The following is a 17,728-nucleotide window of genomic DNA, read 5'->3' on the forward strand; positions in this document are numbered from 1 at the left end:
CTTTGGATACTATTCATAGGACCTTTTGAATAGTATCCTTGGGAGCCTTTGCATACTATTCTTAGAACCTTTTGAATAGTATCCTTAAGACTTTTGAATAGCATCCTTGGGAGCCTTTGTATACAATTCTTAGGACCTTTTGAATAGTATCCTTGGGAGCCTTTGGATACTATTCATAGGACCTTTTGAATAGTATCCTTGGGAGCCTTTGTATACTATTCTTAGGACCTTTTGAATAGTATCCTTAAGACTTTTGAATATATATTCTTAGGACCTTTGAATAGTATCCTTGGGAGCCTTTGTATACTATTCATAGGACCTTTTGAATAGTATCCTTGGGAGCCTTTGTATACTATTCATAGGACCTTTTGAATAGTATCCTTGGGAGCCTTTGTATACTATTCATAGGACCTTTTGAATAGTATCCTTGGGAGCCTTTGCATACTATTCATAGGACCTTTTGAATAGTATCCTTGGGAGCCTTTGCATACTATCTTTAATAGTCAGAAAAAGCATTACACAAAACCCCTGTCATATTGTCATTTGTGGACAAACTGAAGTATAAAAAAGATAAATACTTTCTGTAATTATGTGAGGCAACTTCTTGTACACACTGAACACTATGTTAATATATACAATGTTTCTTGTGTATAGACCTGACAGAAAAGCCTGTTGCAATCTTATATCAAACTGTTATTGAACGGGTATAAATCTGTTTAAAAAATTGTATCATCCAGTTATTAATATCATATTGCTATGAAATCACACATTCAAAGCTCTACCTGAAGTATATATCGTCGTTAACCTTATATCACCTGATTACATCAACACTTGTTATATTTGGGATTACACTTTCTTTGTAAAGTACAGATTCTAGTACTTTGGGGGTTGAGTCCCATTCGGGATTCGAACCCATTCCCTCAGAGTCAGGTACCGGTACCTAATTGCCAGCACACAAAGTCAGACACCTAGACCGCTCAGCCACCGTGGCTTCCACAAAAATGGAAGTTGGACAACTGGTAGTCTAGACTGCGGACTTTGTGTACCCCTCTGATAAGTGTTAATTGGCACGGCTCCCACGGCCGAAAGCTATGAAATGCACAATGCCATTTTAGAAAGTGGTCATATGTTATATTTGGGATTACACTTTCTTAGTAACACATGTTAAAAAATTGTCCGCAGTCTAGACTACCAGTTGTCTGACTTCCATTGTTTGTGGAAGCCGCGGTGGCTGAGCGGTCTAGGTGTCTGACTTTGTGTGCTGGTGATTAGGTGCCTGACTCTGAGGGTGCGGGTTCGAATCCCGGATGGGACTCAACCCAAAGAGTACTAGAATCTGTGCTTTACTAAGAAAGTGTAATCCCAAATATAACATATGCTACATTTGACCACTTTCTAAAATGGCATTGTGTATTTCATACATCAACACTCTTGGTGTCTTTACCTTGTGTTGGACACAAATATTTCAAAGAGTCCTTGAGGTGAGTCATTAGGTTCGATCGTGATCTCCTTCTGCACCATGGATCCCAGCTTGGCATTGTTGTCTGGTAACTGAAGCGTCAGGGTGAACCTCTCCAGACCCTCAGGGATGTTGTCATCAACAGCCTGAATCTCCAAAGTACTGCGAATCTGAAAGAAAATTACAATTTTTTAGTAACAACTCATGGCAGGGCCAGCTCACTTTTTTTGTGGTACAGTCAGTGTAGGAAAGATAGCCCATCCCAACGTCCGAGACGGGTGAATTTTGTGGAGGACGGGTTAAAAAAATATCTAGTCCGTCCTCATGTCGGGTCAATTTTAGCAAACCAATGACATATATATAATGATTATAACCTTTTTGAATATTTACTGCTGAAGGTGTTTTATTTATATTTGGAGGACAGGCTAAATTTTGGCAGGACTGGTAAAAAATTTGACCTGCCAGTCCTGTGGACAGGCTAGATTTTCTACATCTTTCCTACACTGGTACAGTATGCCCAGGTCACTATGATCACAGGTAAATGTCAAACTACATTTTGCAACATGAAACCAATTTTCTCAAACTATTTAAAGAATTTGTGGCTTCCACATCAAACAAGATTACAACCTTCTCATAACATCAAACACTCCATAAGAATAACTACCTGTAAAATTTAATGAACTAAAAAAAGGAATAAATAGTCAATACATCATATCATAAAACTCTTACCGACAAATCCTCAAATATGATGAATCCAGAAGCAGGCACGATGTCTGTGACAGGGACGTTGTCCGCTGATGTTATGGTGAACGGAACACGAACCACACCATAGTTCCCCGGACCTCGGTACAAGCGTAGTTCAGCCTTGCTCTGTACCAGGTTGTCTCCAGTTGGTTCTCGTAACACCACTGTGCTGTTGTCTTCTAAGTCGATGATGCCACTGGCATCATCATTGGCGAGGATAGTCACAGTAGCTGATGACAGACATGGATGAATGACTTGTCAATATATTTCTTTTGAAAGCAAAAGTAAAACAAAACAATTAAATCCAATGATACATGGAATGGTTCCAACACAAATTCTTTAATTTCATATTTAATGCAACACTCAGTAATATTCTAGACCAGAAATCCAGTGATAGTACCATAAGCATCTGTTTATGCATTTGGGATAGAATTCTTTAGTTATGAAAGTTGAAACACTACCAGTATGCTACTACTACATATAAATAGCAAGTTATAACACTTATAGCACTGAGATCACTTGGTGGTATATAGCCCTTAAAAGCCATTAAGGACAATTGTTATACATAACTTACCTGTTGCAAAGCTTCCAAGTTCCGCTCCTTGAGGGTTTGCCAAGATTGCCTCAAAGACCTCGTTTGGCTCAGGTGCGTTGTCATTCATGATTTCCACCAGCATAGTCTTAGTGTTCTCTCCAGCAGCAAAAGTTATTTGCTAGATAAAAACAATATATTTATTGTATATAATGAGGATTAATAATTGAACATCTAGTAAGGAAATATTTAAATGTACAATTAGTTGTGGAGAGACAAATACTGGTTAATGAGAAAGGCTGATATATCGAACATATAAATATCATGTGTAAAAATATATACGAAGATGGTAAAAACTAATGTACACAAAGGTTTGGGAACCTTCGATATATTCAACAAGACCTAAAACCTAGCTTCTCAAATGTCGTTTGGACCTTACAAATATCTAGATAATGCTTTTCATTTATTGACATTCATTAGAATGTTTGCAAAATCTGGATGCACAACAATTTTCTTGATTTTTTCTAAAACACTGATATAAAATTGCTTGAGCTGCCAATACCTGTGGAGTGAGTTTGTAGTCTATTCCAGCCTGGATCCCCGGAGTAATTGCCTGGCTATAGAAGTACACAGAGACCTCGCCAAAAGTGCCTCGATCTCGCACCACAGACAGAGATATATTCATGTTGTTCTCATCAACAGAGAAACTGAAACATATCATAACAGAAAGTTGTTTCCATTTTCATCAGAAAGCTTTGAAAATTTAAATTTAAAAGCAAAATACAAAATTTAAATTGGTGGATGGAAATCAGCCACCATTGGATATATAGTAACAAGAAATTTCAACAAATGACAGCCTAACAAGTATTAAAAGGTTTAAAAAATACAAATTGTTAGGAAAATACAATCAATAGAGAAATGCCTTGTCACATACATAAGCCATTACATCATGAAACTTGAGATGTTCTCATCAATAAAGTGTAGGGCAACAAAATTAATTTTATAAGTATTGGACCTTAACCATTAATTACCTTCTTGAAGATTCACCAAACATGATGAGGCCTCTTGTTCCATCATTGGCACTGATTATCACCTCCGAGGTGACATTTGATGCAAGTTGAGGAGGAAACTGCACATTGTTAGATCCTATCAAGGTCACAGCTGTCAGACTAACAGTAAACACTTCATCAATTTCAGGAGTGTCATCGTTCCTGATGTCGACAACAATGGTGCCAGATGCTCCACCATCAGGAATTGTTATCTGACCGTTATTCATGGCACTGAAGTCAACATTGGGCGTTGCTAAAATTAAAACATTTGAAGTCGGTGTAACAGAACCCCCTGAAATAACATAGGACACTTGGACGGCACCGATGGTTCCAAACTTTCGGTCAACTTGCAAGTTGACTCTTCCGACATCTTCTTCAACACGAACAGCTTGAGATGTGAGTGCAAACTGGAAGAGGCCATGTGGGTTGTCGCTGCCTCTGATGGTGATGATGGCACTACTTCGTTGGGTGTTAATTGTAGCAGCCCCAGTTACCCCAACACCTGAAGCAGGAGATGGAGAATCAGAATTACAGTAACTTTTTACTTATATTTATTACCTTATACCACCCCATAATGATGTATTGGGCCAGTCTCATATGTTTCTCTTGTTTCGTTAAAGGGACTAATTGTAAATTTTGCAAAATATATCGTTTGATTCAATTATTTATTTAAATCATTCACTTTGATTTTATCATAAAATGAGGTAGATAACATCACAGTTTAACAGTTTGACCCACAATAAATGCAGAAACCTTGACATATTTGTATTAAACTATGTGTTTTTGTACAAATATAATGATAAGGCCAAAGAATTTTAGAACTTCAAGTGAAATGAGGTTTGAGAAGTCTGTGACCTAAGATGAATATTATACTCTATGTCCCAGTACTTGCTCAAACTTCAGATTTTCATTTAAAGTAAGTACAATGTAAAGTTTTAAAGATTCCCACCGACAAAAAAATGTGATGGACAGACAGATGGATGGGCAAACCTGGAAAGTCTAGTCATTTGAATGAACACATCAGATTGTTTCCTAACCATTTCCTTAAATTTCAATTCTTAAAATATGCAGATCCTGAAATCCCAAAAGTGCACTTATCCATGTATGCCTTTTCAGTTTCAAGAGTATCATTAGGAAATTAACTGACAAATCAGCAATTCCAACATACTTATTTTGAATGTCAGCCAAGACAAATAGAGAAGTTTTAAAAATGATGGTTCCTTGTAATAACTGGCGGAGTGAACTTGTTATATTTTAATTGAGAATCAATCACCCTCCTAAGTGATTTTGAGGAACAGAAACATGAAAGCCAACCCTACCTTGCGTGATTGGGTTAAACAATCTAAGGCGATATTCCTCGTTAACTTCAGGTGTCTCATCAGTCAACACTGACAAAGATATCACCTTAAACAGCTCTCCCTGAAAGTAAACAAAAACACAATTTTATCAAGCTAATCCATCTATTGTTGAAAATATTGCTACAGCACTTCATTTGAAAGGTTTTTAGTTATTAATATGTATCCATACCTTTCTTGTGTCAATATCAATCTCTTTATTAACAAACACTTTCTGACAGGACAAGGCTGTTTGTGTCCATATCGAAAACACAAACTAACTATTATACCTTTAACTACACATACATGTATATATCATTATGATATGTCATTGGTATGTTCATTTGTTAGCTCTATATGTTAAATTCTGCTGAATTTTCTTCCTCCACCCATGTCCATATTGCCAAATTTGATATATTCTAAGTGACACCCCCCCATGTGTAAATTGCAACATTCTGTTTATCATCCAAACCTGAATTCTACTGGAGAAAACGTTGTAATGAGATTGTTCTGCAGATCATTGTGATACAATAAAATACAATGACATCAATAGACTTTCAGCCACAAAGCTGAATAGATGTACTTTTCAGACACAAGACACTCCTTAGCACTGATTACAAACTAAACAATTTATAAAAATGATTTTGATGACAAATAGAATCTTACCCTTAGATCTCTTGATGTCAAATATATCGAGACTTACTGATAAAAATTTCCTCAGCAAAACAAAAATATTTCAACTGTTATCATGTGTCGATATATCAATATCCACTTATGTGAGGTACTGTTTTCTGAATGACACACCCAGCATGAAGATATACTCACAGGGGCAAATGTCAGTATTCCACTGTACTGCCGGAAGCCATTCTGTGGCAGCAGGCCGTTCATGCCATCTACTGTCCAGCTGACCACTACTGTGCCATACGCTGGCGAGGTCCTTGATACCCGACATGTGAAACTTTCACCTGATGATTGACAAGGCCAAATAATGATATGATTCCTAAAGAGTGAGTAAGTTTAGTTTTACATTGCTTTTAGTAATATTCTAGCAATATCACAGAGGGAACACCAGAAATGGGCTTCACACATTGTACCCATGTGGGGAATCGAACTCTTGTCTTCGGCGTGATGAGCAACGCTGTAACAAATAGGCTACCCCACTGTCCTGACGCCAAAAGACTGATATGATGATAAAATAATGATACTTACATATTCAGTTCCAGGTTTCCTACCTACACTAGTTTGTTTTCTGGGGTCAGTAGGGGTGGAGGGGTAGTCTATTGTTTAAGTGTTCATTTGTCATACCAAAGACCAAGGTAAAAGATGTGAAGTCCATTCCTGGTGGCTCCTAGCTACCATGATATTGCTGGAATATTGCTTAAAGCTCCACAAAGTAATTCTCACTAACTCTGTTGTGTGTATTTGGTGAATGAATAGGACCCAATACCTGAGTTGTGTTAAAACATCTGGATTGAGTGGTTGTGAAGTGGCACCATGATGATGTCACTCAAGCTATCAACCACTGGTATGCCAAGATGTTACAAGTGATACTGATGTAGACAGTGAGACAGATGGGTCTGAAGCCACAGTATCACAGTATCATGACATGTCAGCCTGATGTAGACAGTGAGAGAGATGGGTCTGAAGCCTCAGTATCACAGTATCATGACATGTCAGCCTGATGTAGGAGTAAAGTTGGAAGTGAACCAGATCTTATATATTTCCACTTTGGTAAAATCCACAAGCAAACCTACACATACTTAAAGGTGAAATGTGATTTCATGCTAAAACGTTAGTTTCTGGTATATACAAGGGATGTAACTCTTTATATTGACCTATACAAAGCTATGACTTAGTAAGGTATAGTTTGACAGTTAGTTGACTCCCACTTGCTGCTTACCTTCGGAGGCTATTTTGGCCGTGTCGTCCAGACTGACCACACCTGCTACATTGTCGTTCTCTAGGATGACGATGGTTATATTCGACCTGGGACCGACCTGAGCACCTCCGCGTGGGTTACTTAGCTGTATAGTGAAGTTCTCCTTGTCCTCGGGGTCCCGGTCATCCAAGATCGTCACAGTCACAACTGAAATGATTCACATTTATGAAATATAACTCTACATAAGAGTTTAAAAACATCAACCAGAGGATAATCAACAGTATTATCTACAGGTTTTTAAATTTTAGAGGCCATATGTAAACAACTTTTTCTATATTCTAACAAAAATCTGGTACAACTAATTAACTCTGCTTTGGAGACATTTTAACTAATAATGGGAAATCTCGGAACATAGGAAGTTAAGAAAGACAGTTTTATCCATGTGTGTTGAAATAATATGTTGTCAAACAAATTTTTGTCTGTTAGAGTTCAGCTGATTTTTCAAGATTTTTTTTAAAGTAATTCTTTTCAGAATAAATGGTCAAAGTTACTACTTTTAACCTTCAATCTGCCCCTTTTGACTTGGAAAGTCTGGAAACTAATGAAGTAAATAGGCCTTGTTTAAGATAGTAGAGTTTGTCAAATGCTGATGTTCAGCAGCTTACCGGAACGTGATTGTCCCTCTGGAAACACAAGGGTGGCACCGTCTGCTATGAAGTCTATCTGGTACGTAGCAGAAGGACCTGGTGCCACTGACCAGTCTACAGACACCTCACCAATAGTCCCTCCTGTAATCAGACAAATATGATTAATCATGCTGTTACCTCCCTCAAGAAGCCTTCTTCAAGTGATATGGAAAGTTTAATTGTGACAAGTAATCAAGTAACAGCAGTTTTGGGTCATCCCAATGGCTATGACATAAGAGAAACTGACAATATTGTGGAAATATCATGCAAATGAGCAGTGAAAGATTTGGGCCTAGATTTTCGAAGCTCTCTTAGCGCTAAGACAGTCGTAAGTTAATGTTAATGTATGGCACTTACGACTATCTTACCGCTAAGAGAGCTTCGAAAATCTAGACCCCAGTGTGCATGAACTAGTTTGGCAGAGACAAACATTTTGATCCCCTTTACACCCACACCCACACCTCCGCCAAACCCCCCTCCACCACCACCCTCCACATCTTCACACGCCCTGCCCTGTGATTTTTTAATCTGAACCATGTTCAATCTGGACTATACTGACCAGATAACCAAGGTTACCTTGAAAGCAAACAAGACACAAACTATTCATGAGCCATACACAAGGGCTGCGTACGAATGCAAATCATCTGTTTCAAGTCTGCTTTGAGTAATCACTCAGTTTCTTAAATGTGTGTTATTGGAAGAGTAAATGACATTATTTTTTCACCATACTCTAAAAAAGGACATCAGATTTTACTAGTTACAGAATCAGAATTTTTCTGATACACAGAAACTTTTCTACACATTAACGATTTATAAAAGTGGAACTTGTACAACATTGTATACCCTAGATAAAATTATAATTTGCAAAATCATTATTCTATTCTTGCAAAGTAAGGAATTTATTTCAGGTATTTTAGTACATGAATTTTGGTAAACGGAACATTTTTCAGATTTATCATTGACACTGGACTGTGACTGACCTGTTCTCTCCACAATGAGGTTGACTGCCTGCCTGTCTCTCTCCTGCACGAACACCTCACTCTGTGTGACAGACTGAGTGCTGTAGATGCTGAACAAACCGTTGGCCTCATCATTGGGAGGGATGATTACAGTCGTTGTTTTCACGGTCCCAAGAGTCGGGGCTTGTGAAGTCCTGGCTGCAGGGTCATCTACAATGACTCGCAACAGCGTCACCTGGAACTTCTCTGCAAGTTCTGGCAGGTTGTCATCGATGATTGTGACTGGAAGCTGAGCTGACGAAGCCTGGTCATCCACGATGACGGAGGCCTCAGTGATAGGCACATAATCTGCCGATGGCCGGGCTTGGGACCCCTCCAACATAGCCACCTGCAACACATTTTTATGTACATAACCCGTGAATGTATTCAACATGGTTATGCAGGTTAGAATTTGGCTACCCATGCTTGTCATAAGAGGTGATCAACAGGATTTGGTGGACAGGCTTGCTGACTTCATTGACATGCCTTTGTATCTGAATTGGGTCAAGATGCTAATGATGTCAATCACAAGATTGTGTGGTCCAGACTTATTTATTTTGATGGATAGTGAACTTCTTTATTGCAATGAGTAGGACGTTTCGGTGTACTTGCATGATAATGGTGTTAGTACCTACACCAAAACGTCATATTCATTGCAATAAAGAAGTTGACTATCCATCAAATTTGGTTTTCCTTCATCTATACAACTTCTAAATTGCCTCTCAAAGAAGCTAAAATATTGCTGCATGCAGTGTTAAACATGGTTAAATAAGCATAGGTGGCTGAAGACGTCTATTGTTATCTAGATCCCCAACAGGTGCCTTGTAAACCTACATTTCTACTTTCATTTGATTTTACTGACATTATTTGTCAAGTTTACACAGCAGGCATGGAAAACAGATACAAATGTTCTCAAGGTAAATTTATAAAATGTATTGTTATTCTATTTCAATTACATATATAAAACAAGAAACAAAAGTGGTCCTCACTACATGGGATGATGGATGAATGCCTGAACATCAAATTCATCATTGCCTTGTGAAGCTGAAGGTCTTTTCTGTACATGAAGTTTGGTAACCTGAACATTTTTCAGATTTCTCATTCACACTCTGACTGACTTGTGATTATATATACTGACCATTGTGGCATTCTTCACGTAATACTGAGCATTGACATCAGGTGTCAGGGTTCCCGGAGAAGTCTGTATTGTGCCAGAAACACTCTGTGGATTCGTTGTCACGGCGATATGTGTACGCTCTGCAGTCTTCACGGTTGAGACAAAAGGCACTACATGCCTAGGTTACAAATAAACAGATAGCTGATATACTGACAAACTGTTCATAAACAACAGACAGTTGATATACTGCCCAACTGGTCATAAACAATAGACAATTGATATTCTTACTGAACTATTAATAAACAACAGACAGTTGAAATACAGACCAGCTGGTCATAAACAACAGACTGTTAATATACTGATTGGAACTACCAACAGACAATAGACAGTTGATGTAAAGACTACCATTTCATGAACAGACAGTTTATTTATTAATACTCACTTGAACTATTATTTAAAAGAGAGTTGATATACTGATAAGAAAATTCATATAAATTTTAAGGTCCTCCAGGAAATGCCTCAAAATGGATATTTCCACTGCAGAAATTCTGCATAGCATACTCTCAAAGCTCAAATATAATGATCATAACTTCTATTTCATAAAGCCCCCCTTGGCTCTATGCGAACCTATTCTTCATATTTTAAGGGGGGCGGTGGGGTAGCCTAGTGGTTAAAGTGTTGGCTCGTCACGCCGAAGACCCGGGGTTCGATTCCCCACATGGGCACAATGTGTTAAGCCCATTTCTGGTGTCCCCCGCCGTGATATTGCTGGAATATAGCTAAAAGCGGCGTAAAACTAAACTCAGTCAGTCAGTCAGTCATATTTTAAGATAACATGTCAACCTATCATAGTACAGTGTTCAGCCTCTTTGTTCAAAACCCAGGCAGAATCATGTCTATGGATGCTGAAACTCCAGATTCCATTTAAAAGCATATTAGGGTACATAGTTTACTGAGAAAATCCCCATATAAATAAGTAACTCCTATAGCTTATCATTAATGGTCGTAATGCTAACGTGATGGTAAAAGTACTAAGATCCCAATTTGTGAAAGGACAGTGTGGTGTGATTCAGTGGCTTTGTTACCATTCTTTTCTCAAACAGTAATGTTCTGTCAGTGTTCTAAGTTGAGTACAGACTAGGAAACAAAGGAAACAGATTCAATAGAAAGCTAATGATTCTCATGACTGAATTACAAATACCACAATAAATTCTGAAACATTTTAGTCTCACCATGAAGGGGTTTGATTCTTGTGAGACATCAACGGGTATCCGATCAAATCTTTGTCCAGATTGGGGTTCGTAAAAGTAAGTAACAAATGGCTTTGTAAGATCGAGCGCCAGATCTGACAATCTGGTCTGCGATACTGTGTAGTACACTCGGAGACGGCCATATGTGCCACCACTACAACAGAAAATACAATTACATGACTTCATGAGCTTTTAAAAATATCAGAAGTATGTGCCAATGTATTACAACATATAGACATAAAAATGTATTGAATATCTATTGATAACATTTATATCTGCTTTCGGTAATATGACAGAGGTCCAACTGTGTCCATGCTTGCAGATTCACAATCAGCAAGGACATGTTCCCTACATTTGCCTCTGCTCTGATATATATTAGGACATATGTTACTTATCACTTGACAGGTTGTTTGACCAATTGTCTTTTTCTGTGATTGTAAATCTCAGAATGTGCTTCAAGATTGAACTATATTCATACTGATCTTGTGTGATCATTTACTGCATATTCAACATGTGTAGTTCGGAGTTAACTTCGTGTTTTACGTTATGTTGAGGAAATCATCTTGAAGCAAATGTTTCTAGTTCTCACAGAAACTAACAGTATGTTTTCATATTAACACATGACAATTATTATTTCAGAGTACTAACAGATATATTTCAGACTGCCATAAGGACATTTAGGTAACAAGCTTCTATGAATGTCAGTATTAAAAATATATTTTAATTGAAAAATACAGTTTGCTCTACCCCCATGTATAGTGTAATAAAGCACACTTTCGGCCTGAACTATTATAGTTAAAGCATGAGGAGGATATATTTTTCTGTTGTTAAGCAAACAATGATAACTGTCTCGTAAAGAAGACAGTGCACTCAGCATGAGATGTTTTTGTGTAAAAGGCTGCACTGAATCTTTCAAAAGCTTCTACATGTTTTATGATGTAATACCAATACAGAACAACTACTGGTCTCTTTGGTCCAAATATACAGATATAGCACAGGTAGTCTTCCCTGATAATACAAAATAGGAATATAAGATTAGGCCAGACCAATTTTATTTCTTGTTTTACGGATTTTTGTCCTCAGAAAACCTAAAGGCAGGAGTGAAAAAAAAAACAATTAAAAAAAATCCCCAGTCAAAGTAATATTTCTTCTAAATATTAAAATTATTTAACTTCTGGCAATTTATGAAGTATATAAGGAGCAAAAATCAATCAAAACAAATTTCTTGTAAGTTTACATTTTTGGCTAATAAAACAAAGGACTTTAATTTATGAGCGGGGAAAACTAATTTTAATTTTTTTCTTATTCTTGAACAAATATGACCTGCGGATCCAGAAATAAAATTGGTCTGGCCTTAAGAAATATAGATCTATTCAATCATCTGATTCTTTCAACTTACTATCTCTCAAGAGCTAGAAACTGGGGTTGGCTCCCTATTATTTCATTGAGTTCGTAAGTTTGTCGTAAAAACTGGACAACACCGTGAGGGTTGTCATTTGGAGCAATGGTCAGAATAAATGAGTTCTGGTCCGTAATCCGTCCACCATTGTTAGCAGAGGTCAAGGTTATGTTGATTTTCTGGAAAAAAGTAGAATATATAACTGATTTGCATTTAAATATAAATGCAGATATCACAAACATGATATTTCTTCAGAAACAATCAAAAGAACCATGAGGTATAAGTTTCAACTGTGAAACATGAACAGTTTATCATAACCAGTTGATACATTTCATAAGGTATTGCTTATAGGTGTACACGGACATTAAGTACTGTCTATAAATGTATGTATGGAGATTAGATAATCTTCATTGTAGGAGAAAGTAATGCCACAAATTTATGAGTAATTGTTCAAAACTTAAGATATATGAAAAAGGGAGATAACTATTGTACACCCCCCCACACTCATCCAAACACATCTCTGCTGACACAAGCCCTAATCATGACCCAGTTAAGCTTCAAATCCAACAACTACTAATACCATATCTCTGACAGAATGGATTCAGTATTTCAGTTGGAACAGTCATGAGTCAGTGAGTATATGATCCAACCTGCTGCATCATGGCTATATGATCCAGCCTGCTGCATCATGACTAAGTGATCCATCCTGCTGCATCATGACTATATGATCCATCCTGCTGCATCGTGACTATGTGATCCAGCCTGCTGCATCAATACTATATGATCCATCCTGCTGCATCATGACTATATGATCCATCCTGCTGCACCATGACTATGTGATCCATCATGCTGCACCATGACTATATGATCCAGCCTGCTGCATCATGACTATGTGATCCAGCCTGCTGCATCAATACTATATGATCCGGCCTGCTGCATCATGACTATGCGATCCATCCTGTTGCATCAATACTATATGATCCATCCTGCTGCATCATGACTATGTGATCCATCCTGTTGCATCAATACTATATGATCCATCCTGCTGCACCATGACTATATGATCCAGCTCGCTGCATCAATACTATATGATCCATCCTGCTGCATCATGACTATATGATCCATCCTGCTGCATCATGACTATGTGATCCATCCCGTTGCATCAATACTATATGATCCAGCCTGCTGCACCATGACTATATAATCCAGTGTGCTGCATCATTACTATATGATCCATCCTGCTGCATCGTGACTGTGATCCAGCCTGCTGCACCATGACTATATGATCCAGCCTGCTGCATCATGACTATATGATCCAGCCTGCTGCATCATGACTATATGATCCATCCTGCTGCGTCATGACTATGTGATCGATCCTGCTGCATCATGACTATATGATCCATCCCGCTGCATCATATATCATGACCATATGATCCAACCAGCTGCATCATACATCATGACCATATGATCAAACCAGCTGCATCATACATCATGACCATATGATCCAACCAGCTGCATCATACATCATGACCATATGATCAAACCAGCTGCATCATACATCATGACCATATGATCCAACCAGCTGCATCATACATCACGACCATATGATCCAACCAGCTGCATCATATATCATGACCATATGATCAAACCAGCTGCATCATACATCATGACCATATGATCAAACCTGCTGCATCATGATTATATGATCAAACCTGCAGCATTATACATCATGACCATATGATACAACCTGCTGCATCATACATCATGGTTATATGATCCAACTTGCAGCATTATACATCATGACCATAAGATACAACCTGCTGCATCATACATTATGACCATATGATCCAACCTGCTGCATCATACATGACTATATGATCCAACCTGATACACCATACATCATGGCCATATGATCCAACCTGCTGCACCATACATCATGATTATATGATCCAACCTGCTGCATCATACATCACGATTATATGATCCAACCTGCTGCATCCTAAATCATGATTATATGATCCAACCTGCTGCATCATGAGAATATGATCCAACCTGCTGCATCATGGCAATATGATCCAACCTGCTGCATCATGGCAATATTATCCAACCTGCTGCATCACGATAATATGATCCAACCTATTGCATCATGGCAATATGATCCAAACTGTTGCATCATGGTAATATGATCCAACCTGCAGCAACACTCCTTCCTCACCTCCTCTCCTTCTGGAATATCATCAGGTAAGATGAAGATGTTGATCTGCTTGCTGCCTTCATTGGACACAAAGTACAACTGCCCTGATGAAGGTGTTATGTCAGCAGTGGCCAGTTGCCCTGGGAAACACATTGAGTGAAGAAGTTGAACTTAGAACTGATGTGGGCACGATTCCACAACATTTACTGCTAAAACTAAGAAGCTGGCCATTTGATACCTGTGGACGAGGGCCTTGAATTCTAATACAGGAAATTGTCATTATATTCTGCCTCAAACAGCACAAGAACATTTACACCCTCTAGGCTTCTCTTATCAATATTTCTCTTCAGAAATAAATTTGTCTTTATGAAAACTGTAGCATTGATGGTAAACCCCCCAGTGAAGTTGAATAGAAATTAAACCGTTTTTTTATTAAATGTGAAAGGTTTACTGCCTAATTAAATTTTGCTTTTATAGTTACTAAAATTGGCCTAAATATGCATTTGGGAAAGAAATGTTTTTTTACTCCACATGCATGAAAGTCTTGAAAGGCAGATCAAAACAATGATGCATTAGAACTCTAAAGCATCAAGCATTGGGGACATTACACATCATTCAAATTACAGTTACCATTAAGTCTGGCTTCCCAGTTGACGGTGATGACACCCTGTACTCCCCCAGTCCTTGAGACTGTGATGCTCACAGGATTCTGGTTATTGGCTAGCTCCTGCGTCTCCTGCCCCGTAGTTGCAAACCCTGAAACAGATTAATTCAGTTTCTTATTTCCAGAATGTCATTCAAATATCAAAACGGGCTATTGAGGCAGGAACACCTTTAAACTATGGAAATCCTGAAACACATTCTGTTCACTTATTCAAGAATGTCATTCAAATAATAAAACAGACCAGAAGGAACACCTTATGGTAACTGAAACAGACCTCTAGACCTCTAGATTAGCTTTGGAGAAGGGCACCTCTCTTAATACAATCAATACTTTAACTATATCTAACCATTATGTTAAACATAAACCACCTGTATCTAACTGTCCAAAATTACATACAGTTAATTCAGTTAGAAATTGATCAACTTTTCTGATATGGGAATCATACCAAAAGCTCCATTTGGATCATCAGAAGGCAATATTGTGACAATGGCTTGGCGGGCTGAACCAAGAGAGGCACCCCCAGTGATTGAATCCAGTAGCTCAATCCTGAACCTCTCGCGTGTCTCTGGTATGAAATCATTCTCTATACGGATAGGGAGTCTCTTCTGTGCTTCTCCATCACTGAGTATGACCTGCCCTGCACCAGTGATGATGTAATCCTGGAGGTTGGCAGCTTCCAGGTCGACTGTGCGGAACCTTACAGTGATCTGGGAAAAGAAGTCAACACTATATTCTAGGACTTTACTTGTATGATATAATGAGATGTTCAATCATACAGACAAAGTAAAAGAGACATTGCATTAGGTATTCAATATGTGGTATCCAGTATGGCACCATCACAAAAGGAGCTCACATATAATACACAAATAAAAGCACCGTGAGTGAATGTAACACCCTATACTTTAACAAGCATGGTGTTCAGGAAACCCATTCTGACCTAGATTCTACATTAGAAAACAGCAACATATTTCTGGGGATACTGGTCTGCCTTAATCTCCAAAGGGAGACAAGTAAATTGCTCAGTGGACCTCTTCTGCCATATTAATCCCAGAAGACAAGCATGAAGCTAGTTGGCCAGGAAATCAAAAGGGAATGACACTGGGTATTGGGTTCGTAGTCATAATCCCAAGAAGGTGATAAGCAGGGCTCCAGGGAATTGTTGTGTACTCACCTCCCCAAATGATCCACCAACCCTGTTGACATACAGCTCCAGTGGACCGGACTCCTCAGTGACCTCCAGCGATGACGCTGACAGCTCCACCCTCCCACTCGCATCATCGTTCCTGCTGATGATGATCTGAGCGTAGCTCTGGGAGCTCTGCCCAAGACGTGGAGACTCTGGCACTGAAACAGCATCTGGCACTGTGACTGAAGGCGATAACGACTGTTGCCTGCAAGGCTTTGATGGTCATGGGAATTCCATGATGGTAACTCAGACAAATATGCAGTGTTTGCTATTGATGTTGAATGATGCTGCTGGTTTTTTATGATAACTATCACTGACCCTATCTGCCACTGAAACATTCCTACCATGACAGGTTACAGTGGCAATGTTAAGTTATGAAAGCACAAGAGTCATATAGGAACACACCAGCAGTGAAAACATGCAGAGGCAGTAGTGAAAATGTTCAGAAGTGTACTCATCAATATTACATAATTACATATACTCTTCACAGGTGAAATGGACCATTTTCTATGTTGCATGCTGGAAACAGTCTTGTTACAGCCCAGTGTTGCACAATTTGTTCATCATTCACACATTCATTGGTTCTTCCTTACTATGTCTCCACCCTATGTATTTCTTCTCACTCACAGTGTATTTGTCCCTCCCTCTCTCATTCATTCTTAACTTCACTCTTTCCAGCTCTCCCATTCATCCTCATGCATTGCTATATTCACAGGTTCCCTCCCTCTGTCCCGTCTCTCACCAATCAGCTCACCCCCTTACCCACTCTTTCAACCTCACTGTGTTAGACATTTCTTCTGCCCCTACTCAACTCCAGCACTCATCCATCACCAACTCACCTTCTTCATGCTGACACACTCACACTCACTCAGCACACCAATCTCACTCATGTCATACATGCACTAATTCCTCCCTCATCCCTCCCTCACTAACCCACTCACTCCATACCTTGTGTTTTTCTGAGCTCTTTGTGAAAGAACAGCCTGTTTCAGCTCCACAAAGATGCTCTGGGAGGTCATGAACTCATTCATCCCCCATCCACACCCATCCTAACTCACTCATGGATGTGACACTTGGAACCAACCCTCTCACTCACTCCATACCTGGTCTTTGCTGTGCTCCTTGTATAAGAACGGCCTGTTTCAGCTCCACAAAGATGCTCTGGGAGGTCATGAACTCATTCATCCCCCATCCACACCCATCCTAACTCACTCATGGATGTGACACTTGGAACCAA

At 38.8% G+C, this 17,728-nt stretch overlaps 1 protein-coding gene across 1 annotated transcript in view; it reads right to left on the reverse strand.

Annotated features, from left to right (window-relative positions):
• LOC124284569 (adhesion G-protein coupled receptor V1-like) overlaps positions 1–17,728 on the reverse strand; it is a 140,003-nt gene that overhangs the window by 50,619 nt on the left and 71,656 nt on the right. Inside the window, 19 exon segments of the mRNA XM_046720662.1 lie at positions 1,445–1,629; positions 2,189–2,433; positions 2,778–2,916; positions 3,298–3,442; positions 3,767–4,286; positions 5,104–5,203; positions 5,944–6,083; positions 7,019–7,204; positions 7,663–7,785; positions 8,664–9,030; positions 9,820–9,976; positions 10,241–10,245; positions 11,031–11,202; positions 12,448–12,626; positions 14,663–14,781; positions 15,272–15,397; positions 15,751–16,012; positions 16,477–16,649; positions 17,595–17,652. Of these exon segments, the coding sequence (XP_046576618.1) occupies positions 1,445–1,629; positions 2,189–2,433; positions 2,778–2,916; positions 3,298–3,442; positions 3,767–4,286; positions 5,104–5,203; positions 5,944–6,083; positions 7,019–7,204; positions 7,663–7,785; positions 8,664–9,030; positions 9,820–9,976; positions 10,241–10,245; positions 11,031–11,202; positions 12,448–12,626; positions 14,663–14,781; positions 15,272–15,397; positions 15,751–16,012; positions 16,477–16,649; positions 17,595–17,652 (3,401 nt within the window).

This window comes from Haliotis rubra, unplaced genomic scaffold, assembly GCF_003918875.1.
Source record: "Haliotis rubra isolate DU_JTF1 unplaced genomic scaffold, ASM391887v1 Scf34, whole genome shotgun sequence".
Lineage (NCBI taxonomy): Eukaryota > Metazoa > Mollusca > Gastropoda > Lepetellida > Haliotidae > Haliotis > Haliotis rubra.